This window comes from Anguilla anguilla, chromosome 13 (assembly GCF_013347855.1).
Source record: "Anguilla anguilla isolate fAngAng1 chromosome 13, fAngAng1.pri, whole genome shotgun sequence".
Taxonomy (NCBI): Eukaryota; Metazoa; Chordata; class Actinopteri; order Anguilliformes; family Anguillidae; genus Anguilla; species Anguilla anguilla.
In genome coordinates this window covers 4,768,240-4,795,582 of record NC_049213.1, presented here as the reverse complement: position 1 = coordinate 4,795,582, position 27,343 = coordinate 4,768,240, and the positions used below count along the sequence as shown (strand labels likewise).

General features: G+C 41.0%; 1 protein-coding gene and 2 non-coding genes across 3 annotated transcripts; 2 read left to right on the top strand and 1 right to left on the bottom strand.

Annotated features, from left to right (window-relative positions):
* The first annotated feature begins 1,786 nt into the window (after positions 1–1,786).
* Positions 1,787–17,124, top strand: LOC118210848 (SE-cephalotoxin-like). Its single transcript, XM_035387308.1, has 5 exons — positions 1,787–1,891; positions 8,100–10,825; positions 12,999–13,144; positions 13,808–13,926; positions 16,687–17,124. Exons 2-5 carry the CDS (start codon positions 8,107–8,109, stop codon positions 16,814–16,816), a joined length of 3,114 nt encoding a protein of 1,037 aa, XP_035243199.1. The 5' UTR covers positions 1,787–1,891; positions 8,100–8,106; the 3' UTR covers positions 16,817–17,124.
* A 2,501-nt stretch (positions 17,125–19,625) lies between these two features.
* On the bottom strand, positions 19,626–19,698 carry trnak-cuu. The gene has a single exon. It is a non-coding gene; the product is annotated as a tRNA-Lys (tRNA).
* Positions 19,699–19,823: 125 nt separating this feature from the next.
* Positions 19,824–19,898, top strand: trnan-guu. Its single transcript has one exon. It is a non-coding gene; the product is annotated as a tRNA-Asn (tRNA).
* Positions 19,899–27,343: the final 7,445 nt, after the last annotated feature.

The following is a 27,343-nucleotide window of genomic DNA, read 5'->3' as shown; positions in this document are numbered from 1 at the left end:
TCTGTCCACATCTGGGGCATGTGGTACCTCAGCCTGCGCCTCCTCCTCCTCCTTGTCTATTGAAATAAACAACATACACAATAAACAAGAAAAGAATACATTCTCTAGTAGGCTAGGATAAGTGCATCATCTAAGGCCATAGAAGTGCCAGGGCTGGTAATTAAAGTTTGTTGAGCAGGTGAATGCAGCATGAGATGAATGAGGCAAAGCCTCTTCCTGTCCATATCCTGGGCATATGGTACCTCCTCCTGGTGCTCCTGCGGCTGCTCCTGCTGCTCCTCCTGCGGCTCCTCGTGGCTGATCCTGCTGCTCCTCCTGTGGCTGCTCCTGCCTGTGCTTTAGGACATCAATTGCCAGGATGCACAAGTTCCGCTGATTCCACAAGAGAATGGTAACACATGGAATGTTTACTTTAATCATCCATCCATCCGTTCTCTAACCACTTAGTCCACGTCAGAATCGCGGTGGCAAAGGGGAAAGCAGAGCAGTCCAGATGTCCCTCTCTGCAGCGACTTCCGCCTTGTATTCGCAATCTCACTCTTTCGGTCACTACCCATAGCTTGTGACCATAGGTGAGAGGAGGGACGGAGATCGACTGGTAAATCGAGAGCTTTGCCTTTTGGCTCAGTTCCTTCTTCACCACCACCGTCTGATACATGCCGTGGCTGCTGTACCTAGATGGCCATTGATCTCTGCTGTAGTGATTCGGGGGCTGGGCATTAGTGGTTAGGATGCTGGGCTGTAGTCTAGTGATCAGGATGCTGGGTTGTAGTCTAGTGATCAGGATGCTGGGTTGTAGTCTAGTGATCAGGGTGCTGGGCTGTAGTTTAGTGGTTAGGATGCTGGGCTGTAGTTTAGTGGTTAGGATGCTGGGCTGTAGTTTAGTGGTTAGGGGGCTGGGTTGTAGTCTAGTGGTCAGGGTGCTGGGCTGTAGTCTAGGGGTTTCGGGTTCGGTTGTTGTGGCTCTGGTGCTGGGTAGTAGTTTAGTGGTTAGGGTGCTAGACTGTAGTGGTCAGGGTGCTGGGCTGTAGTTTAGTGGTTAGAGTGCTGGGCTGTGGTTTAGTGGTTAGGGGGCTGGGTTGTAGTCTAGTGGTCAGGGTGCTGGGCTGTAGTTTATTGGTTAGGATGCTGGGCTGTAGTTTAGTGGTTAGGGGGCTGGGTTGTAGTCTAGTGGTCAGGGTGCTGGGCTGTAGTTTAGTGGTTAGGGTGCTGGGCTGTAGTTTAGTGGTCAGGGTGCTGGGCTGTAGTTTAGTGGTTAGGGTGCTGGGCTGTAGTTTAGTGGTTAGGGGGCTGGGTTGTAGTCTAGTGGTCAGGGTCCTGGGCTGTAATTTAGTGGTTAGGGTGCTGGGCTGTGGTTTAGTGGTTAGGGTGCTGGGCTGTAGTTTAATGGTTAGGGTGCTAGACTGTAGTGGTTAGGGTGCTGGGCAGTAGTTTAGTGGTTAGGGTGCTGTGCTGGTTGCCAAAACATTGCTGGTTGAAAACGTCAGGGCCAGGTGGGGCATTGATCTAGGCCCTTATCCCCACATTGCTCTAGGGGAGGCTGGCCACTGCTTCATGTGATATGAGTCACTTTGGATAGAAAGTTTCAGATAAATAATGGAAATGTCCTGTCCTGTGTTCGGTGTGTCAAAAGATAGCTGTGTTGTTGGACACACTCCTTGAGTTTTTTTTCTCTCTCTCTCTGTTTTTTGAGGACAGCTGTGTGGCGGCAGTCATGAGCATTCTTCTGATCAGACTGAGGCTCGCCTGAATGTGCGTGGGAACTAACAGATGGGGAGTTACTAATTCCACAAAATGTACCCGCACCCACACCGCCCCCACACAGTGGGCCCACCACCTATATATGCAGCACAGACCACACATTACAATTAGAGTCTCTGCTGAGATCAAGGTAGGCTTTCTGTTGTTTCTGTTCTGTTTCTGTTGTGTGACATTTATGTGACTTCTGTTTGATGAGAATGGATAAATCTAATATGAAATGTAAGGATTTATTTTCTTTGTAGAAAAATGCTACATATGGCAACAGATACAGTCTTTTTCATTCTCATTTCATGTATGAATTTATTTAAAAGGGACTAGTACAGATAACATTGACATTTATGATAGCTTTGACATATATCCAAAGCGTGTTTATGGCCAAAGCTAATTTCAACAATAGTTCTGTAATAGGTAATAAATATACAGCAATTATATTATGAAATACAACCAATCTAAAAAAAGAAAACAAAATCAAAATATTCATAAAAATTCTAAATAATTGGAAGCCAAGTCTTTGTAATTAACAAAATGCAATCAACATGACAGAAAGCATGACAGTGGGAAAATAGGCATACACTCACCCACATACTGTACTACTTCAGTAAATGACCTCAGTTATGTTCCATCTTCAACCAGGACTTAAACGCTGTTGAAAAACCCTTAAAGTCCCAAATTTGTTTCAGAGAATTCCATAACATTGCACTGTTGATTGAAAATGCAGTTTGACCAAAGGAAGCCCTGCAAAGTGTAGTAGTATGACAGTCTCTATCTGAGATGACCCTTGTGTTTACAGTTACATTACATTACATTACATTATAGGCATTTAGCAGACGCTCTTATCCAGAGCGACGTACAACAAGTGCATAGGTTTCATGATGTAGAGGCGCAAAAGAAACACTAGAGTGAAGTAAGGATCGTAGTGCCAGAAGTGACCACATCGATCAGGACTCCAACCCTGTAGAGTAAGCAGTTGTATAGTGAATGGGAGAAACAAAAGCACTAAACATGGAAGGAACTCAATTATGAAGACACTTTTAAAATATGATTAGATTATATTTATATTTTTAAAAATTGCCAAAACTAAGCAAGTTGTTTTTTTAACATATTGCAATGATGAGATCTGAAGGGTTTCTTGGCCAGAACTTTAATTTGATTATAGAGAGATGTTAATGGTCTTGTGGTAGAGGCTGATACCTGGTACCAGGAAGTTACACACTATGATGATTGTGATCATATCTGATCTGTAAAAAAAGTTTGCAGATATGCCTTGAGTGTTCTTCCTATTATTGAATTTGTCCATAAAATGATGAATGTGAAATCAGAAATACCCCTCGGGTACTTGTAATCTTGCAACATTTCTTGATCACAGTACTTAATATGCACTTTGCAGCAGTCAGGGAGAAATCAGTTTATTAATAAATAAACTAAACAGCAGTGGACAAAGCACGGAACCTGGTGGCACACCCATTTTATTTTCAAAGTAAAGAGATTTTTAATGATCCATAATGACCAGCTGAGACCTGTTTCATATGAAAAAGTCAAACCATGTCTTTGCTTGAGACAAAAAATGTATTATTTAGTTTGAAAAGTATGTGCCCTGTGATAGATTGGCGGCCTGTCCGGAGTGTAATCCTGCCTCTTGCCCAATGCATGCTGGGATAGGCTCCAGCATCCGCCGCGACCCTGCCCAGGATAAGCGGGTATAAATAATGGATGGATGGATGGATAGTTTGAAAAGTAACACTACATGCTTGATGGTTACAATAGCCTTTCTAAGATTTAAGAAGATGGTTCCAAATACATTTCTCTCATCTATAAAGCTTTTGAGTACCTGGGATTAAAACCAAATTGATTTGCATGTAACAATTTATTATGCTCCAAAAATACTATTAATTACTGTGCCACTGTCTTTTCTAAAACTTTAGGGAATAATGGAAGTATTAAAATTGGCCTATAATTATAAAATGCAAATGTTCTGAAATACTGCATTTTTTAAATGCATATATAAAATGTTCGCAAAATAACATGAGCTCCATAATGTTTGGGACAAAGACATATTTTTTTTGATTTGGGTCTTTACTCCACAATTTGGTGAGTGTAATCAAACAAAAAATGTAATTTAAAAGTGTTACTAATGATAGCATCTTGAGAAAGTACAATTGTTACATCAAACTGTCAGGTCAACTGTCGTTTTCTGATGCCTTCTTGTTCATTTCCTGCAGGATAATGTGACCACTGAGAACAATGAGCAAGCACTCATTTTGTGCGCCTGGTTATTTTGCGTTTGTATGCATGTATGACTAAAGAACACGGTTTCACTCAGATATCACAAAATAAGAGTCAATCAGCATTATGTTTAATTTCATGTACTTTTTAAAATGAGTGGGCAAGAAATGTCCAGGAATTAGAAAATCACATTCCTGGAGATTTTTAGCAACCGTAGGTGTTGCCAGGGGATTGCTCTTGGGATTTTGAGGTAAAGCCACTGAGAAATTCTGTCCCCTGTAAGTGAAATAATGGGGAGAGAAGACAGATTTTAAATGGAGATATATTAGACTGGTAGGGTATTGTATTGCAGTGGGGAAAATAGCAAAATTCAAGTCAAGTATAAATACATAAATACAGATATGACACATATTGAGGCCTATTAAATAAATCTAGAATCTTGCAAAACTAACACGTTTGCCCCATTAATGCACTGTATGTTTGCACACACAGGGCCAAGTTACTTGAAAGAATTTAGGAAAAATTGGGTAGCATTGCTTTTGAATACAGCTTGTTTAATTTGTCTGAGCTAAGACAATATTGTTTCATGTAATGTGGCGCAATTTTGATATCAATACTTTTAATGCCGGGCCTAGATTTGAATGAATGACTTACAGACAGTGCTTTGTGTGTGTGAGTAACTAATGTTTTTCATCAGATTTAAAAATACTGCAGTATGTCCACGGTAGTAAGTAATCAAACTGAATTTGTAAACATCCATGTCAATCCTCATCTGTGCTTAATTATTAGCAATTTATAAAATGATATTATTGAGGTGATGCAAGAAGTGGGTTGACGAAGGCTAAGAACAGGGATAAGAACTAACTCTCTTTTTTTTTTTTTAAATATACCCCGCCCACCAGAACATTCCATATCATTTTCAGTCACATAGTCTATATGACTACAGTTAACCGTATCTAATTACATACATGTATATAAATAAATGATTTATTTACATACACATATTCTTATATTACTCACAAGGTCTCACAAGGCAGCCAGTGCGTAGATTGGGATGGCAGGTGTGTCATCCAGCCAAGTTACGCCTTGGCGGGGGCATGCCCCATACCTATACAGCACTGAGACACTTTTCAGGGTTCCCCACATAAATAACCGCAACAACCACACACTCTCAACCCTTAAAAACATTCATTTGTGTACATTCTGACCCCATTTCAACTGACAGAATTCATAAATAACTTCACACATCCACACAATAAAGCCCCAAACTAAGGGGATTTTGCATTTTCTTCTTCATCCTGACACAAATGCTCCTAGCCCACAAAGAATATGTCTACCCATTCATTGGTCATTTTATGTACATCAACCAATAAACTACAAACAATTTGAAACAAGTTAGGAAACATTGGGTTGCTTCAGAAACCCACTGCCTGTTCTCTTGTATACTTATTATTCTTATTAGCGTGGTAGCTTAAGCAACCCACTGCCTGTTCTCTTGTATACTTATTATTCTTATTAGTGTGGTAGCTTCAGCAACCCACTGCCTGTTCTCTTGTATACTTATTATTCTTATTAGCGTGGTTGCTTCAGCAACCCACTGCCTGTTCTCTTGTATACTTATTATTCTTATTAGCGTGGTTGCTTCAGAAACCCACTGCCTATTCTCTTGTATACTTATCCTTATTAGTGTGATTGCTTCAGAAAATGAAAAAGAATCTGTGGAGTCTGTAATTAAATATTTATCAAAAATGTTGGAAGTTTTAAAACAGTATTGGGATAGCAATTGTTGTGGGCATGGCCATTTTTACTAAAACAGTTGTAACTTGTGAATGCTTTGTCTGATCACCACAAAACTTATGGCCACCATTAGCAAATCATGTTTCAGTGGGCATGTGAAATGCTTAGCAATGGCTGGTCGTGATGAAATGTAACGTTGTTGACAAAAGCAAGGTACAACCAATTTTGGGACAGACACTGAAAATGTTTGTACCATTCATCCAATATAGGTCCTTACAGATTAAAAAGATAATAATTACTGCATTCTGCTTTGAGCCCATTAATTACCGCTTGTGGTTTTATTTGTTCTTCTTATTCTTATTTTCTTTCCACCTAAATTTCTGTACGCTACTCCTCCTACAGCTTTTAAGCAAGACATACCATTCCAACTTCATAAATATTAAGTTTGGTTCAGAGCAGTTTGCTTGTTCAAATTAAAATATTTTTTGAAATTCCAAATAGTTTTCGATATATTTAAGTTTTTCTGGGGGAAAAATTCCCATAGAGAGTTAAAAGGGAATGGAAAATGAATTGCAAAAATGGCAAATGTTTAGCTATACATGTACATTTCAGTCAATAGGACCACATATAGAAAATTTAAAAGATGCCATTTTGTGCCTGCGAAGCAAGCCACCAAACGTATTCCTAACAACCAAATACTGATAATAGTAGTGATGTATTCATAATATCAAGCATTTATAAAACAGGATTTTCAATTGCAAATTGGCATGCCATTGCATGAAAACTGCATTTAGCGACCGGTATGGTGACATCAGTCAGTTGTGTCATTGTAACCAAACCTATATAATTGCACTATGTTAATGTTTTCAAACTTAATAAATACCACACCCCTAACTACAAAAATGCTTCAACATATGTAACGTGTTGCAGTTATATTCGCTTTTTAAAATGCTTTTTTAATCTACATTTTAAAGCTTTTTTGGTTAGGTATTTTGTCTTATATTGTTCTGCACCGGCCTATTCGTAGGCTTCCTCTTGCAGTTTACTTTAGTATACATGTTTTACTAAGGTTACAAAGAGACACTTGATAAGATTGTTACATGGTTTCATTGTTTGAGATGAGACTGTTAAGTAATTTAATTGTTGTTAAGACAATATTGAAATTAACATATTAGCCTTGAGAGATATGGCTGCAAGTAATATTATGAATAAGTTGACTGTTACATCTAACAAAATAGTTATCCAGTGTTAAACGTGTATTACTGCAAAATAAGAAAATATAGCCTAGCTAAGCTGTATCCTTCCTACAATCTCCTGACCACTTCTAATCTTTATGAATACTGGTGTATGTTAGTAATATGCTAATTCTCCAGTTATGAAACAGGAGAAGACGACTTGATAGTTCTGTGGATTCTGCTTTCCTTCATTTTTTCCACACACTTGTTTGAACAACTCATATTTGTGGATTTTTGACCATCAAGGTGTTCTGCGATTTTACTTTTTTTTAATGTTTCCACAAGGAAAAGTGAGTTGACCACAGGCCAGTAGTGTCTTCGTCCACATCACTTACACTATGAATGAACATACATAGAAATAACGTTTATTCCGAATAAAGTAGTCAGTTCAACTGTTTACATGGGTAACATTCTCTTATCGATTGGATTGACACAAGGTTTACACCACTTCTTTCAAACCGAATGAAATCTCAAAATGGGATGGTTATTCCGTTTGAGGTGGTTAAGTGAGACATTTTTATTCTGATTGGGTTGTTAATCTGATTAAACATGGAATAAGTGAAAGTCCATGACATTACCTAGCCACAATCTCTAGCTCACACTTGTGGGGAGTTTAGAGGTAAAAAAAAATGCAAAATAAATCGCAACACTCTCATCATGGTGTATAGTCTAGGCCTACATGCTTACACTGGCAGTGCACAGCAAACATGCACATACTCTACAGCAGGAAGCAGCCAAATGAGTTGAGGGTGGCCATTAAATAGACCATTCCGTTATGTGAATGGACTGTGAGAGGTGGACATCACTACTCAGCCAAGCCAACAGCTGATTCAGCCGGAGATGGACTTGAATCTCATAGCCTGCCTGAACTAACCTGATGCTTCTTTAAACACAAAAAATTCTTTACAGGAGCAGGAAATCTATTTGGGCAGACCACCCAGATAAATTCTGTTTATGGGGAATTGCATTGTTACATTTACTATATGTAGAAAATGCTTTTTTAAAAACAGCTTACATATTACACTAAGAAAAGACAAATCTCCCCTTGAAATGCCTCAGTAAGGGAGACATTACCATTTCATTAGTAATACAGTGTTTGCTTTTTGATTGACATTGTTCATGTTGATTGTTGTTGTCTTACAGGGAAACAATGATGAAGTCCAAGAGAATCTTCCTCTCTGTGCTCTATCTCCTGCTATACAGCAGTTTCTCAACTGCCAATCTCAATCCAGTTGTTGTAACTCAAGTGGAAAAAGGGATAAACACCAATGTCAAACTATTAGAAGGTCTTGGTGCACTGGGAAAGTTGACTGTAGAAGAAGATGCAAAGACAATCCAAAAAGTCTTGGAAGTCTTTAAAAAGCTGGGAAAGATTGCATATGCTCTAGGTTTTGTTGGGGCATTGGTGGATTTTATCCTTGCTTTTATCCCCCAAGAAAATCCCATTTTAAAGTTCATGAAGGTCCAGTTTTCAGAGGTCAACAGGAAACTGGACTCCATCTCACTCCAAATAAACTCTCTGGCAGAAGAAATGGAATGGACAGTGTATGCCAGTGTCTATTCCAATGATGAAAACAACATCAAAAACTCCTGGACCAAACTGAGAGAGTTCATAGACAGTGCCTCTGCAGCACAAACGGAAAAGGAGAAGACCAGATTAGCTGAAAGATTCACCACTTTCTACGAGAATACTGGAACAGAGAGCAGCGTTCATAACTTTCATAGGTACCTGACTGAGAGCAACCCAGCCAGTCTAAATAAGAACCTTTTGATACTTGTCACTCAAAAGTCTAAAGGGGATTTTAAAACCCTTGTGCAATTCACTGCATATTTTACTTCCCTGATGGTCACTGGATTGCAACTGAATCTTTATTATTATGCATTAAAGGGCTATGATGGTAAGAATAAAGTGAGAGAGGCAGTCACACAGTTAACTAATGTTCACACAAAGATACAGGATGTCTTGATTGATTGTGCTGACAGCTTTGAGATTTGGGCAGAGAAGGATGTGCAGCAAATTGGAACAAAGCCTTTGCCAGACAATAAGCATCTTGCATACACTATCAAGGAGCACTTGGACAAGAAGTTCAACTGGTATAACTGGACAGTCATTGTGCATGATAAAAAAGATGAAGAAGAGAGGACCTACGGAAACTCTATTAAAGTTATCGCTCAAGACAAAGTAGTAATACACCTCCTACACAGGGAAAAAGGGTTCACTGTACATCAAGGCATGAAAGCTCAAATGGAACGGGAGTGGAATAGCAAAGGAAGGCTCTGTCAGGACAAAATATCCCAGTGGCCCATTATTTTCCAAAGGAGAACTATGAAACATGTAGAATACATTCATGAACGACCCGATTATGCTCAAACAATTGATAATGAGCTTGTGAAACTAAAATGTTTAAACTTGCTTGAACCTGTATTAGTTTATGAAACATATACAGTCTATTTAAAGAATCAGAAACTTGTTGAAAATCATCCTTGCTCTGATGTGAACTGTAACAAAGGTGAGTGTAGACAAATCAAAGACACATCAAGCGGAATCTGTAAGTGTGAGAAAATGTTCTACGGTCCAACCTGTCAGAGAAGTATTCAGGATGACATTGACTACGCAGCCATGGAGAGTGAAGTCATTGGTATCTCTTACCAGCCTGTACCAGACTTGACTGCTATTTATATTGGTCTTCAGGAAATGAAAGAATATGTAGGAGCTCTGTTTAACACCCTATGGCAAGACATCCAGTGGGCACAAATATTCATTAAGTACAATGATGTGATTGACAAATTCAGATATTTGGCAAAAGTGCACAATTTCCTTAAAAATGAAACAATGTCTCAGGATCAATTTGTCTCTGAGGTTGAATCCCTTTTTACCAAAGGAAACACATTCCTTTACATGATGCACAAGTTTGATCTAATGATGCAAGGGACAGGCTTTGGAGATAAATCCAATATCCTGGACCTTTTTCGACAATCTCTGCTCACAGAACCACTAAATCAAGATGATAAGAGTCAATCAAATCCTAGGACAGTATGCTCTAAATCCTACAGTGAGAGAATTGATTATTTTGTTCGCATTATGTTTGCTATGGAGCAGGAAGCCGTCTTAGGATGGCAGAGGTATTTGCTGATCAAGCATGAGTCACAAAAGGTGGTGACTCCAGAAGCACTGCAGTATGGCCCTACAGCCGTAAAGAAAATGATACGAGCACGTGCACTTATGAGGTCTGATGAATACCTCAAAAGTGTGTTTAAACATTATGTATCTGAGCAGTGGAGCCTGTTCAACAGGAACGGCTGTGGCTTGCTCAAGGCAGAGCTCCTGTCCAACACTTACTGTGAGAAGCCCCATCACAGCACAGACCAGCAGGAGGTCCCACTGACATGCCAAGAGGATTACCAGCCCTTTCCAAAGACAGTGCAGTGTTCTAAAAAACAATGGAGTGCCCTGCCTGTGTGCTACACTCACCCTAGGAGGGGAAGCACCACCTGCAAGTCTGAGAATGGAACTACGGTCTGTACAGCCACCTGCTCTAGTGGTTGGACCATTGATGACAGACAGACCAGTGACACCTACCGATGCACCAAGCAGCCCTGTCCATCATTCACTCCCAGAGCTTGTAACAGATGCACCAAGGACAGTGTGTGTGGAGACAGCGAAGTGTGCCGCAATGCTAAATGTGTGGATGGATGCAGTGTCTTTCCCTGTGGGCTAAATGCACGGTGTTCCACCACAAACCATGTCCAGCGCTGCACCTGCGTGAGTCCTTGGATTCTGTGGAATGGACATGATGCACACTCATATGGATGCCGCTACCAAAACCTGAGATGGGAGCCTCGTACATCCTTGGATCGCATACCACAAAGTACGTAGCTTGAGCTGAGTAATGATTAAATAAGTTAAAAGAGTTATTGTAAATCTGTGATTTTTATAGTATTCATGAACCCTGCATCCAGTCCTTTATCATTATCATGTTGCATCAGGTTTGAGTTTTTGTGGATGTAATTGTGGTAATGCTTTACAATAAGGGGCTGTCAATGAAGAATTTTTAGATGTTATAAATGACCTTCTTTTTGGCACAGTACGTCAATCAGCCTACAAGACGGCAATCGATTCTGGATCTGGTGCTATGTAATGATCTGGACAGAATTTGTAGCACAGGCTACTCTCAAGGTGCTCAACCAGTTGGCTATGGTGGCAGACAAACTCGCCCTGGAAATCGCTTTCTTTTTTTAAACTATCACCCTGTCTCTCCCTATGTCTAAAGTAAGTTACTGCTGAAACGGAAGCATGAAGACCACACTTTAAAAGACGTGCAGGTGGCTCCGGACAACTAGCAGCAGAAACCGGAGAGGAAAAATAAATAAATAAGGCACTTTTAACTATCTAACGTTAAACGTTGAATAAATAACACTGAGAAGAACTACCCAGAGTGGAATTCCTCTGGTTATAAACAACTAACTTAGCTAGCACTTTACTAAATAGCAATGACTGGAGGAACCCCTGTACTAAGAAATATTTTGCTTATCTCACAGACTACAACCTAAATTTACCCGGGATCAGATTATAATATTATGATAAACTACAGTTAATGTTAGCATGCAACAATACCCTTATCTAACTACAATCATATCTTGCTCCTGGGAGGTTAAAAAACCACACAAAAAAACCTGCGTTCAGCAAGAAGGAGGCTGAATTATCTAACCGGCTAGTTTACTATCGGAGTGCTTCAGGGAGGAACAAAGCTGAAAAGCCCCCCGTCCCCTAACAGCAACAACGAGTTCCCTCTTAGGAGCAAAACTGTCTCACCTTACTTGTAATATGGGGGTTTTGTTTAAACAAAAAGCTCAAACTAATATCAAATACACACTTGAAAGCAAAATACAATCCTGTAACAAACTTTTTCAAACACCCCTCACTCTTCCCAGCACAAACAGGAAGTGCGCGTCAGACACAAATAAACAATTTTCATGACTAGGCTTGATACAGTGTTAGATACTATATAGTCTGTAGGTAATCAGATTTAATTTAGTCTGGAAAATGGTGAGCATTGTTGGACTGAATGGCCTGTTCTCATTATTATGTTATGTGTGAGCAATTTTGTAAATTGAAAACATGTTTTTCTTCAGATTATACTTTACCATAGGAGCATCAGTGATGCTTCAGAGAAGTCCATCAATCCTTCATGTAAATATCTAAATCCCACTGACAACACCCTATAGCAGTGGTTCTCAATCTTTTTTCCACTAGCGCCCCCCCCAGGCTAATTTTTGGCTGTATAGAGACAGAGCACAATGAAGTCCCGCCACCCCGGAGGGGAAAACAATTCATTGCGCATTGCTCTCCATTGACTTTGTATTGCGTGAAGGTGCCTCGTCATTTCCATCTGCTAGCAAACAACAGGAAAATGCCTAAAAGCTGCTGGGTGATGGGATGCACTACCAACAGGGTAAAGAACCCAGAACTAACTTATTATAAGGTGCCGAACCAAAAAACTGCTGTTCTCATTCGCTTTAGCTTACAGATGGCAGAGATGTGGGCGTGGATTTGCGAGGCTATCAACATTTCTGTAGTCACAACGACTAGCTCGTTATCATTAGAAAATTTAGAATGAATAGCCAGTTCGTAAAACAATGAGGTAGCTTTAATGGTAAGTTACTATCTGTCCTATGGAGTCTAGTGGCGCGTCAGCTAGCAAGCTAGCTAAAGTATGTTACTGGAGTTGGCTAGCAAAGTTATTTCAACAAGCTTGTAGATGGCTAAGAACGGGAAGCTAAAATGATGGCTTTAGCTAGCGTTAATATAATCGCAGGTAACAAGTAGCTAACGTTAGCTAAGTTTGAGCATTGGATCAGCACAGCAGCAATGTTTGAGTTGTGACCAGTCAAAATCTGCAGTATTTGGCCATTGATGACTGTGAGGACCAGTGCACTGCACTGATAAGATCACAGGCCCAACATGATCGTAAAACCACAATAGCAGAACAGCAGCCTGACAGAAATAAATGAGACTTCTTCATGATTTCTGACCTTTCACAGATACCGTGACGTCTAAGACGGGACGCCATGTTTGTCGAGCTAAAGGCCCAGATGGCGGATGGCATGGAGGATGGATCTGGATTCATAATGTCAACACCTGCAATTATGAATATGGTTGGTCTGAAAAGAGGGCTACCAGTTTTGAGGTATGTGTGAGTGTCTGCATGAGCTTTTTCTGTCGATTTTTAATGTTTATTAACAAGGATCACCATAATATTCCATGATCTTCAGCTTAATTATAATCTCTTAAATATATTATTGAACATGGAATTAATCTGTCCTCAATGTGAAGCTTATATGACTGATTTAGAACTGAAGAATTATTCGATTTATATAATTCAAATTAAAACATGGATATAATTAAATGGTCTTTAATCGTGCAATTATTCTAAATAGATAATTAATGCAATCATGACATGTCCAAATATTGTTTAATTAAAATGTACATGTTTTTCATCTCAATGGCATATGAGCTATGCTTGCTCTTTAAACTTTCTGCCATAAACACACCTGAAATTCTTCAGCTTCTCTTTCCGAGCCCAGTGCATTACATCATACAGATCTTCAACTAGGACGCACAAATATGATGTAGGCTAAAATAAAAAATAATAAATAAATTCTTATCTTTGTCCGTGTGGGAGGATAAAATATCTTACCTTGGAAAAATAATAAGTGATTTTTCTTTCTAATATAATGCACAAAGTAAACAATGAATGGAGCCCAATGGGGGCTTTTTGAGCGAAAATCAGAGATATCAGCAGGGTGCTGAGGTTTAGATGCTAAAGCTGGCCCCTTGGTTGTTTGTGCAGGTGCTGGTGGACCCCTGTGGTGGCAGTGGAGTTCAGTGGTTGAGTGGCGGGATGAACTCCAACTCCGTTGAGATTGGCCAGGCTGTTCCATGGCCCTGGATCACTTACCTGGTGTGCAGGTGAGTCTTCATTCAGCTTCAGTTTTTAATTCAGTTCAATTCAATTTTATTTGTATAGTGCTTTTTAATGAGCACTGTCACAAAGATGCTTTACACAGTAGCAAGGGAAGAGACAGAGCAAACACCAGACCTGAACCCCCAAATACCAATGTGGTAAAGAAAACTCCCTGTGAGGAGTACATACACAGAAAATGTATGTAAATGTACGTTTATATAATGGCACTATAACGCTAAGCTACCTAGTATGTCAGCTCCATAGGGGCGAGCTTGACTCTTCACGCCAAGCTCCCTACCAGCCTAGACATCCATCCATCCATCCATCCATCCATTATCTATACCCGCTTATCCAGAGCAGGGTCGCAGAGGGGTGTCTGAGCCTATTCCAGCATGCATTAGGCAAGAATACACCCTGGACAGGTCGCCAATCTATCACAGAGCACACACCATTCACTCACACACTCATACCTATGGGCAATTTAGAGTCTCCAATTAGCCTACTGCATGTCTTTGGACTGTGGGAGGAAACCAGAGTACCTGGAGGAAACCCACGCAGACACGGGGAGAACATGCAAACTCCACATAGAAATGCCCAGGCCAGGATTCTAACCCAGGAGGCAACAGTACTACCCACCACTGTGCTGCCCCAAGCCCAGACATCCGCTTTTAATAAATAAGAAGAGAGCAAAACTTCTGAGGTACTTCAGAATTTACCCTGGAATACTCAGAAGACATATTGTTTACCCTAACAGCCTGAGATCTGCCAGCAAGATAGGATTAAAACCACATAAGTATCTGCCCGGTGACACCAACCTTTTCTAACCTATGGAGGAGGATACGGTGGTCTATAGTGTCAAAGGCTCAGGTCAGGTCAAGCAGGACATGAACATACATCCACAATCGAGGGAGAGAAACAGATCGTTCAATACGCGGGCAAGGGCTGTCTCAGTACTATGAAGCTTTCTATGTCCCTATATCCTATAAAGGATATAGGAACATAGCTGGATTACAGTGAAGAATTCATTATATGGAGAATTGGTTTGCTAAGAACAGGCAATAGCTCCTTCAGTAGCTTTGTGAGTATGGGGTCAAGACAGCAAGTGGTTGATTTGGAAGAAGAAACTATTTTGCCTTGTTCACTGACGTAAGGGAGTAAATGATTCCTGTCATTCTGTGTGTCTGGAAGGCAGGTCTGTAATATCAATAAAGCTATTGTTGACTAGTGTGGAAGCAGATATATGTTCTTTAATTTCTATTATTTTACTGCAAAAGAAAGTCAAGAAATTATTACTGCTACAAGACGCTAAAATTTGAAGTTTAGTTTCTGCTTGATTATTAGTTAGGTCAGCAATTTCTTTGAATAGAAACTGGGGATTATTCAGTTTTTCTTGTATAATCTTTGAAAGTTAGTAGACCTTGCATTGGAGAGAGAATGCTTATAGGCACTTAAACTCTCTTTCCAGGCCAGGTGATATACCTACAGTTTAGTGGAACGCCACTTGCATTCCAGTTGATGGAATCTGTTTAAGAGCTTGCACATGGTCAGCATACCAAGGAGCAAGTCTCTTCTCAATAATGTTTTTACTTTTTAATGGAACAGCTACATCAAGGGGTTTACATGCAATAGCTAATCCCTCTGCCAGATCACCGATAGACAGGGAGGAAGCTGAAACGTCTAAATCAAAGTATTCTGGAAGTATATCAATGAAGTTTGTAGCAATGGTAGAAGTAATAGTGCAACCTGTGTACATCTTCTGATGTAATGGGGTGGGCCAATTGTCGATGCAGTGTTATAAGAAAATGGTCAAACAGAATAGGGTTATGTGGGTGCACTACAACATCACTGACATCAGCACCAAAACTTAAGACCAGATCTAAAGTATGATCGCAATAATGTGTGGGACTGACAACATTTTTAGTTAAGCCAATTGCTCATAAACACAGATGTATGAGGATCATTTGCATTTCATAGTGCAAGTTAAAGTCACCTAACGTCACCACTTTGTCATAGCTTGTAGCTAAGTGAGAAAGAAATTCTGAAGTCATGAACAAAGCCAGAGTATGGGCCAGGAGGTCTGTAGACATTCACCAAGACAATGGGCAGAGAAAAAAGGGCAGTGCCTACCGTCATCAGGCTGAGAAAGGTTCATTATTAACACTTCAGAGGAATCAAATTTATAATCTGGTTTTGGAATTGCATGAATAGGGTCGCTGTAAATAGTAGCAACAGCGCCTAACCCTAACCCTCTTCGACAGAGACGGGGGATTTGACTGTATATGAAACCAGGTGGAGAGGACTCTTATTTAGTGGCTTCAGTGGAAACTCTCGTTTCCTGTCAAATGCAGCAGCTTTCAGTCACCGCATTAGAGCTTATGAAGGCTGTGCACACACAAACGCCATGTTGGCTTATCCTTGTGGCGATGCAAAAACAAAATCTGCATTCAGAATGCCACTTTGACTTAATCTGCTAGCCCATATTAACCAAAATTCCAACCCTAAAAATAACCACAATCCAATTCAACCCTAATCTTAACCCTAATCTGAATTTTTGCTAATTGTAACCCTAACTGAACAACTTTCTTAACCCTAAAATGATGTTTTTTTTTAAATGTGGTCTGTTGTTCCACACAGAGATAATAGATATTACTGGCATACACACGCGCGCACACACACACACACACACACAGGGAAATACTCTGTTCTTATAGGTGGGAGCAGTGTCACATTTCACATATAATAACCGTATTTTTTCTGTCTTTCAGCCGGAAGAGCAATGGCATTCCAGGGAAACTTTTTAACACTCGAAGTGGACTGCTGTGTCACTATGGGTTTGAAAACCGGGGTAACCGTGATGGCAATTTCTACACTCTTGTGAAAAAACGATGTATTTAGACTCATCGAATCCTGATGGGGAAAATGCAAGCATGTTTTGTCTTTCAACAATCACTCACTTCTATACTTTTTAAAAAAAGTTATTGAGTCTGATCAACATAAAACATAGAATAGACATTTATCTCTTGTCAATTAAGAAAGCCTTTGCTTTAAATGGAACCATCTCTCTCTCATATACACATCTGTCACATGTAAATCTATCAAATATGATGTATATGAAGGATCAGTGACGTGTGACAAATTCACTGCTTGCTTTTTTTTGGCATCTTTCTGCAGAAATATTAATACTGTCCTCATATTCAAAGTATTCTGACTATTATTAATAAACTCTTTGAGCATACCTGTGTCAGTATGTTTTTGATAGCCCTAGCAGTTTGCCCATATAAGGCATTTTTACACTCGATTGACTCAACCAAAATATTTTCCTCAGCTTTTCCTTCCTGGTCAAACATTTGGCTAGTTAGATAATTGGTTATTAATTAGATAATTGGCCAGGCTAATTGGACCCAGGAGCAGGAGTGGCTGCACCTGTGCGTAGTGAGGTAATCGGTGCGCACAGGTTAAATCTGCCATCCCCACTCACGTGCTGGAGGGCCCCTAGGAAAGCCACTTCGGTGGCCTGTGGCAGGCGTGTTTGCCACAGTGGCGCCCAACGTGGGGCCGCTCCGGCACAGGAAAGAGGCACAGGAGGGCCAGCCAGGAAGCACACTGGAGGAGGGGCAGCTGAGGTGTTCCCGACAGGGCTTCGGGCGGATCCTCCAGGCCAAAAACGGGGAGCGGGAGATGACAACGGAGGGGACGCTGGTTCCTGCAAGGAACCAAGGAGCAGCCCCATGTTGGGCGCCACTGTGGCAAACACGCCTGCCACAGGCCACCGAAGTGGCTTTCCACGGGGCCCTCCAGCACAGAGACACAGGGAGAAGATGTTCCAACAGTCCACATTTATTTACGAGGGTTTGGCAAGATGTTACAGCCAAGTGAGCAGATCTAAAACACTGTCATGACAGAGAGGCTCCCCCATGTGAGTGGGGATGGCAGATTTAACCTGATTACCTCACGACGCACAGGTGCAGCCACTCCTGCTTCCGGGTCCAATTAGCCTGGCCAATTATCTAATTAATAACCAATTATCTAACTAGCCAGGTCTAATTAGCTTGACCCAGGGCAGGTGTGGCTGCTTAAACCAGCCATCCCCACACCACAATGACCTTGATCATTATAGTTGTAGATGAGACTTGGCTGGGAGTGCTTGTTAATGGATGAACTACACAATATTGGTGGTGCTTGTAAACCCCATATTTGGTATCTTTGTAGTGTATTGTTCACTAATGAAGCTAGAACAGAGAGTTTGTAGTTTCCACTCATAGAATGGTTGCAGGAGCAGTAAATGCCTGAGCTGAATGATCTCAGGATGCCGGGGCCCCAGCCACAAGGGGCCTTGCGTGAAGGAGTTAAAACCGTAGACAGAGTGTGAATATGTGCCCATCCCTGAACATAAATGTCCATTTGTCAACAATACAAGAAACACCAGGTTTACAAAGAGTAGGCTATTTATTTGTCATTTTTAATACGCTGATTGATTTACTGAAATACATGTGTGTGAAGCCATTCCAGTAAGAGACCTTCCCCAGCAAATAATTTTTTAATGTCCCACAGAGTAAGAAACAATTTAGCAGTCCATAATGCTTCATTTCATTAATTGCATTATACATACAGCTGAAATAATTGCATGTTTCCATCCAAAACCGATCTGTCAGCTTTTGTAAACGTGTGTGATTAACCACTTGACTGATCGGCCACAGGGGGGCATCCAAGCACCAAGTTTCTACTGGCTGGGTGCTATTGAGGAAAGGTCCTTAATGCCTACCTGTGGGACAGTGGGCTGGTAGATCACTCTGACTTCAGTCTGTCTTTTTTTCCACCTGTTTTCACCATTGCTGTCAAACCACATTATTTAAGCTGACAGCTCTTTCTTTTTATACTGGCCTGAGATGTGTTCTCAGAGGAGATGGTACACTCACAGTACAGCTCAGCTCATACTCAAACTCTGGTTTTATTTGAAAACATCCTGAATGCAGAGCAACTCAGGCTAACTGGCTTAGTGGTATAGTAAGAGCGGCCTGCTGGGTCCTTCCAAAACTTAATAAAAAATTAGTTAATTTGTTTTTCTGATATTTAGAACCCAGTTGTTGTTGTTGCAGTATTGGCACCATTTTATTTATTTATTTATTTTCCTCCAAGCCAGTCACCACAATTGATTGCAAGTATGGTTCATATTCTACATTACTCATCCAAACATAGCAAACAAAATAATGCTTTCAAAGTTTTACTCAAGTTCTTCAAACAAAGTTAGCCACCATATCTCCTTTAATGTGTCCTCTTCTGTCCAGAGGACAGCTGTTGTCCTGTTATGTTTATGTCTGTTATTGGGGAATGTTTGTTTTGCAAGTCTATCGCAGCCATGTACTGTGCATTCCTCTGCTTCTCTCCCTCTGTTTGACAGCACAGCCTGCAGGCACTCTGGGAAATGAAGTTTTGGCTGAGGCAGATATTTTTTACAGACAGCTAGATAGGGATGTAGCAGCTGTTCAGTACGCCTGCTTGTCATACCACAGTGTGTACATGTAAGGGCGGAGAAATAAGAAAAAAGCATATGCCAAACCTTTGGCTTATCAAAATTGAATTGCTTGGAACATCATTGAGAAGAAAGTGCACACTTATGAGCTCAGTAATCACAAAGGGCCCATCAGGCCAAGGAAGACCTCTAGAGTAATTGATAACCAAAGAATTTTGTTTGAGGAAAAGACCACGCCCAACGTGGGGCTCGAACCCACGACCCTGAGATTAAGAGTCTCATGCTCTACCGACTGAGCTAGCCGGGCCCCTCCTAGATGTTGGGGAACCACCACTTCCTGGAAGTGACACCGCCTTGGTGCCTGACGTTCTCACGTAGGATAGTGGCACAACTCAAAAAAAAAAAGACACCTAGGGACAAGCTTGCATGTCAGTCTCTGTGGCGCAATCTGACAGCGCGTTTGGCTGTTAACCCGAAAGGTTGGTGGTTCGAGCCCACCCAGGGACGGCAGGCTTTTGTCTAGCTTGTTGTCTTGAGATTACAGTGACACCGGAGTCCCAGTAATGGAGTCGGTAGCAAAGTCCCAGGTATAAATACCACAAAAAAAAGGAGGTGCTCAAGTAATAAAAAAAAAAGATAAAATATAGCTGCATGGTGGCAATGGACCGGTTCCACTGAATGACATGGAATGGATAAAATGGATCGTAAAGGCTAAATTATTTGATTAGTTTGGATACACATCTAGACCAAGTATCACCGCTCTGTAACGCTGCCTCAGTACTCCTGGACATGATATACAGCGCCTGAGTTCTTTTAACCCTAAGATTGCTCAGTATGTCTTAAGTGTGTCTCCCCCTTTTCACTGGATATACTCTGATCACTGAGGTGAATATTATATGACCTTACCATAAGATAGAAGATGGCCGATGTTAACAGAATTAAACCTGCAGCCTTGATAGATTCAATGTATCTATTTAAATAAACAAAGAAGATGTAGCAAAAATATGTAATTTATTTACTAAAATAAAAATGTATCATTGGAATAATTTTTTAAATCTTCAACCCTTTAAGTTAAATAGTAAAACAAGGGTAAGTGGAAACAAACCACTTGAGGCGAGTATGAAAAAAACACTCTTTATCCCCTAAGGTAAGTATGCAAAAAATAAAGCGAACCATATCTTTCACTCAATGTAAGGTTACTGAACGTAGTATACCTTTAAGTTCTAGGTACCCTTTAGCTCAAAGTTTAGTATGTATTCATACAATAATTGAATTCAACAAGTTTAGCTAGTAAGCTGTCAAATATTATTTTAAACACTATAATAATATATGTATACAACATAGTATATTTCAATAATAATGTTCTATTAGCGTCAATACGTTATACTATCAATATTGATATAATCCATACAGGAATGGCTACCACAATAGAAGACAGCAGTGAAATTACAAGTGTTCACCTTAAATGCAATACAATACAATTACAAACACTTTGTGGGCCCACACACAAGATAAAACAAACTAGCCGGCAATAATAAAGAATAAAAGAACCCCCATTGCAGGCCTGATCGAAATGTGCTTACTGTGAACGATGCAGATTTTCTCCCTTGCTGCTATAGGTGCTTCCGTGCTTTTCCGGTCACACGGAGCGCTGTCGGGTTTCCCGGTGCCAGAGGTGCTACTATGCTATTGCTGGTAGCATAGAGCGCCATCTGGATAAACGGCCAGTGTCCAGGTTCCATATTTTACAGTCTCTGGTTCCAGTCCCCAGTGCTGAATGTGCGGTAGCATTATGTTAGCGCGAGCTAAATTGCCATAAAGCTAAATGCAAGCTGAAGCAACACTCTGTAGCAATAGCAAGCTAGCTAGCTCCGATAATACTTACAGGTGCTCACTGATGCGGATTCCACTAGAATCTCTCTGATAACAACACACGCACTTTGACAATGACGTGGACGAATGTAACGTTATTCTATTAAAACCAGCACTATTACAAGCACTTACAGATGTAGCTAGGCGCTACAAATGGAAAACAAACGCACACAATTGCACTGGCGGCTTCACACTGCTGACCACAAGGAAAGAGAGAGATTTCATTGCTCACACGTCTTTAATACAGTAATCCCGCCCCCCTGACCTATCGTAATTGTAGAAACTGTTGTCCTGTTGTTTTGACAAATCAGAAGTGCAGAAAAGAAAACTTTATCAGTTAGACAAGTATCATCATGTACATAGACATATATGGACATATATACATGTGCCTTTGCTTAGGATCGTACCTCAACGTCGTCGCCATATTGGACTAGGCAAGACCTAAAAACCTATACCTAAAAACAAATACAAGTAAACGGGGGAGTTGCGGTTTTTCTGGATAAAAAGCACTATAACGTTTACATTTCTCAACCGATTTAAATGAGTCGTTTTTATATTCAAGGGTTTGTGATCTACGTGGATTACAAATATAAGTTTTATCTCCAGTTAGGCTACTTAGAATCTCTAATAGGCTACAATGGCTGCTAGACGCTCAAGAGAGGAGTGTATATCAACGTTAGGTACATGAACTGAATTACTTACGTGGTGGAAAATAATTCATTGTCATAAGGAATTTCCACAGTTAATTTTAACTTGGCAAGCTGGATAGAAAGTAATAAATGCATTATAACATTTAGATGCTGATTCTGAAACGTTTTTCATTGGAACATGCTTGTTTTTTTCACTGCTTGCTAGCTACCTTGAGTAGGATTGTAAGCATCAAATAACCTTGATTGTAAGGCTAGCTTTGCTTGTTAGCTACCTACCAATGCTTTCTTGCAAGTCTTGTTTTGATTTTGAACAAATTAAACTGAACATAACCACAATAATTTGACAATTTAACATAGCTAGAAAGCAAATGGTTAGCCTGAAGCTATCTGGGGCAATTTGGACATTTAATATGTCCCTGTGGAGGTCAGAACAGCTGAGACTGTGACCCATTTCAAACGACGACTGAAGACCCACCTCTTCAGGCTGCACCTCTCCCCATCCCTCCCTTCCCCCCTGTAAATGACTAAACTTAGGGTTGTAACTAGGCAGCTGTTTCATAGGTGACTTAGACGCATCAACTGTCTTAACGACTACTTGTATTTTTATTTATTTTTATTTTTCCATAGATTGCGTTGTTGCCGTTCTCGTTAGTGTTAATCAGTTTAACCATCAGGGTCCAAGTTGAACTATGCGGTTGTTCCCTGTACTTGGACCGGTACTTCTCTCTAGGGGTTTCGTCATACTTGTTCCTGGTCATGGTTATACACTTTGTTGTACGTCGCTCTGGATAAGAGCGTCTGCCAAATGCCTGTAATGTAATGTAATGTAATGTTATGTATTAAAATAATAAATCAAAACAAATTTAATGTTGCAAGAAAAGATTGGTAGCTAGTTAACAAACAAAGCTAGCCTTTGTAAATGATAGCCTAAATGATGCTTGCAATCCTACTCATGTTGGCTAGGAAGCAAATAGCAAGAAATCAAGCTTGTTCTAATGAAAAACGTTTCAGCTAAAATTAATAATATATTCATTACTAATTTATAAGTAAGCAGATAAAAGGCCTAGAATTGATTTCATGTGTGGCATTTGCATTTGGAATCTGTTGCTGTTAACTCTCAATATGAAGTCCAAGGAGCTGTCACTGTCGGTGAAGCAAGCCATCATGAAATGAAATGAAAAAAAAAACATAAAACCCATCAGAGAGATAGCAAAAACATTAGGTGTGGCCAAATCAACTATTTGGTACAGTCTTAAAAAGAAAGAACGCACTGGTGAGCGCAGAAACACCAAAAGGCCCGGAAGACCACGGAAAACAACTGTGGATGACAGAAGAATACTTTCCCTGGAAAGAAAAACCCCTTCACAACAGTCAGCCAGATCAAGAACACCCTCCAGGAGGGTAGGCGTATCTTCAAGTCAACAATCAAGAAAAGACTTCACCAGAGTAAATACAGAGGGTTTACCACAAGATGTAAACCATTGGTAAGCCTCAAAAACAGGAAGACCAGATTAGAGTTTGCCAAAAAAACATCTAAAAAAGCCTGTACAGTTCTGGAACATGCTATGGACAGATGAGACAAAGGTCAGCGTGAACAGAATGATGGGAAGAGAAGAGTATGGAGAAGGAAAGGAACTGCTCATTATCCGAATCATACCACCTCATCTGTGAAGCATGGTGGAGGTAGTGTTATGGCGTGGGCATGTATGGCTGCCACTGGAACTGGTTCCCTTGTATTTATTGATGATGTGACAGCTGACAAAAGCAGCAGGATGAATTCTGAAGTGTATAGGGCTATATTAACTGCTCAGATTTAGCCAAATGCTTCAAAACTCATTGGACGGCGCTTCACAGTGCAGATGGACAATGACCCTAAGCATACTACGCAAGCAACCCAAGACTTTTTTAAGGCAAAGAAGTGGAATGTTCTGCAATGGCCAAGTCAATCACCTGACCTGAATCCAATTGAGCATGCATTTCACTTGCTGAAGGCAAAACTGAAGGCAAAACGCCCCAAGAACAAGCAGGAACTGAAGACAGCTGCAGTAGAGGCCTGGCAGAGCATCACCAGCGAAGAAACCCAGCGTCTGGTGATGAGTATGGGTTCAAGACTTTAGGCAGTCAAAGCCAAAATGATGAAAATTGTGTCACTGTCCCAATATTTATGGACCTGACTGTATGTACAATTTATTGCTTTCAGTTGTTAACACCTGTTCAATAAACATCCTTGTTTGCGTTCAACTGATGTGTGGTGTGGTTCTTAGCTCATAAATTGAAGCAATAATAGCTGAGTTTCAGGAGCAGGAACACCTCAAACACCCCCTTCTTCTTTTTCCTAAAAGAATCCTTCCTGTCCACCATACCTGTTTTCTCTTCTTCATTCTCATTTTAAGTGCCCCATCATCCTGCCTCTCTCTCTCTCTCTCTCTCTCTCTCTCGCTCTCTCTCTCTCTCTCTCTCTCTCTCTCTCTCTCTCTCTCTCTCTCTCTCTCTCTCTCTCTCCCCCTCTCTCCCTCTCTCCCCACACCGCAGACTTGTCATCGATACATTTACATGTTTATCTACAATTTATTGCTTTCAGTTGCGAACACCTGCTGAATAAACATCCTTGTTTGCATTCAGTTGACAGTGTGGTCCTTAGCTTGTGAAGTGATCTTTTATTTGTGATTTTTTATTGTACTGCCAGGATTTTATCTGAGAGTTTTACTTTTACTTTTACTTTTACTTTTACTGGAGGGTTGACCTTTTTTTCCAGCTCTGAGATCCTGTACTCTATTTTCTTCTGAAAGTATTGATATCAATATTAGGCCATGTTACAAGAAACAATATTGGCTATCTTGGCTCACACAAATGAAACGAGCTGTATTCCGAAGCACTGCTTCCCAATGGTTCCTAAATTATAATGAAGTAACTTGGCTCTGTGTATTTTCATCTTACCATCTGAAGTAAGATGGCATATCTGCCATCCCAACATAAAATGTTTTTACACGCACACACCCACGCACGCAGGCACACACACTTATTTACACGAGAGAGAGTTTCTCTAGAATCTTTTATGACCCACCTACTTGGCATTCAGCCAAACAGCAAACAGAAAAATTATATAGAACCTGGCCAGGATCCAGCAAAACATGGACCTGTTCCCGGACTACAAACTTTTCTTTTCTGGACAGTAAAGAACAGAAAAGAACCTTGTATATATATTTTCTTTACTTTTTTGTCATACTGAGAAATGTACTAGTATTGAAAACATGCCTTTTTGCTTAAAATCAGCTGTATGGGAAAATGTGACTTTATAACCTTTATAAGATTTCAATAACAATACATTTGTGCAATATCACTAATATTAATCAATTTCAATCAACACTACACTTACTGGAGGAGAGGTCAATAAATTATCCTCCTCTGACTGGGACAGGAGGAGCATGGGGCATCTTTGCTCTCCTCCATCTGAATAAGTCTGCTAATTTATGTAAATTAGAATCCTCGCTACTATACATTGCATATGGGCTCGCAAATGAATGAATGAAAACCTTCATTGCCCCAAGGGGAACTTGCTTCGCACAATAACCATTATAAAAGCATGTACATACAAACATCAAACATGCACACCAGACATATATTGACATTGATACAAAACCAAAACCAACAAAAATCCTCTACCTCCTCCTCTTCCTCCTCCTTGTCCTCTACAGTCGTGGCGCTCTTCCTCTTCCTCTCTCCTCCAGTCACGTCTGCATCCTGCATAAATTAATTAAAACCTTCATTATGCCATGGGGAATTTGCTTTGCACAATAAGCATTATAAAAGCATTCACAAAAAAACATTAAACATGTGCTGTTTATATTGACATTAGCAACATACACAACAAACAAGAAAAGAATACATTCTCTAGTAGGCTAGGATAACTGCATCATCTAAGGCCATAGAAGTGCCAGGGCTGGTAATTAAAGTTTGTTGAGCAGGTGAATGCAGCATGAGACGAATAAGGCAAAGCCTCTTCCTGTCCACATCCTGGGCATGTGGTACCTCCTGCTGCTCCTCCTCGTGGCTGCTCCTGCCTGTGCTTTAGGACATCAATTGCCATGATGCACAAGTTCCGCTGATTCCACAAGAGAATGGTAACATATGGAATGTTTACTTTAATCATCCATCCATCCATCCATCCATTCTCTAACCACTTAGTCCAAGTCAGAGTCGCGGTGGCAAAGGGGAAAGCAGAGCAACCCAGATGTCCCTCTCTGCAGCGACTTCCGCCAACTCATCCTGGTGGATCCCCAGGCAGTCCCAGACCAGCCTTTGGATATAATCCCTCCAGCGTGTCATAGGTCTGCCCCTGGGTCTCCTACCTGCTGGCCGAGCCTGGAACACCTCCAGAGGAAGGCGCCCAGGAGGCATCCTCATCAAATTCCTGACCCACCACAACTGAATCCTTTCAATGCAGAGGAGCAGCGATTCTACTTTGACGTCCTCTCGGATTACTGAGCTCCTCACCCTATGAAGGACAGTAAGCCTTACCACCCTATGGAGAAACCCCATTTCGGCCACTTGTATTCGCGATCTCACTCTTTTAGTCACTACCCATAGCTTGTAACCATAGGTGAGAGTAGGGACGGAGGTCGACTGGTAAATCGAGAGCTTTGCCTTTTGGCTCAGTTCCTTCTTCACCACCACCGTCTGATACATGCTGTGGCTGCTGTACCTAGATGGCTGTTCTCTGCTGTAGTGATTCGGGGGCTGGGCAGTAGTGGTTAGGATGCTGGGCTGTAGTCTAGTGGTTAGGATGCTGGGCTGTAGTTTAGTGGTTAGGGGGCTGGGTTGTAGTCTAGTGGTCAGGGTGCTGGGCTGTAGTTTAGTGGTTAGGGTGCTGGGCTGTGGTTTAGTGGTTAGGGTGCTGGGCTGTGGTTTAGTGGTTAGGGTGCTGCGCTGTGGTTTAGTGGTTAGGGTGCTGGGCTGTGGTTTAGTGGTTAGGGGGCTGGGTTGTAGTCTAGTGGTCAGGGTGCTTGGCAGTAGTTTAGTGGTTAGGGTGCTGCGCTGGTTGCCAAAACATTGCTGGTTGAAAACGTCAGGGCCAGGTGGGGCATTGATCTAGGCCCTTATCCCCACATTGCTCTAGGGGAGGCTGGCCACTGCTTCATGTGATATGAGTCACTTTGGATAGAAAGTTTCAGATAAATAATGGAAATGTCCTGTCCTGTGTTCGGTGTGTCGAAAGATAGCTGTGTTGTTGGACACACTCCTTGAGTTTTTTTTCTCTCTCTCTTTCTATTTTGAGGACAGCTGTGTGGCGGCAGGCATGAGCATTCTTCTGATCAGACTGAGGCTCGCCTGAATGTGCGTGGGGAAACATTTCCACAGATGTAGGACTTCTGATAACGACCACAATAACCATCTTCAAGTGTCCCGACAGGTGGGAACTAACAGATGGGG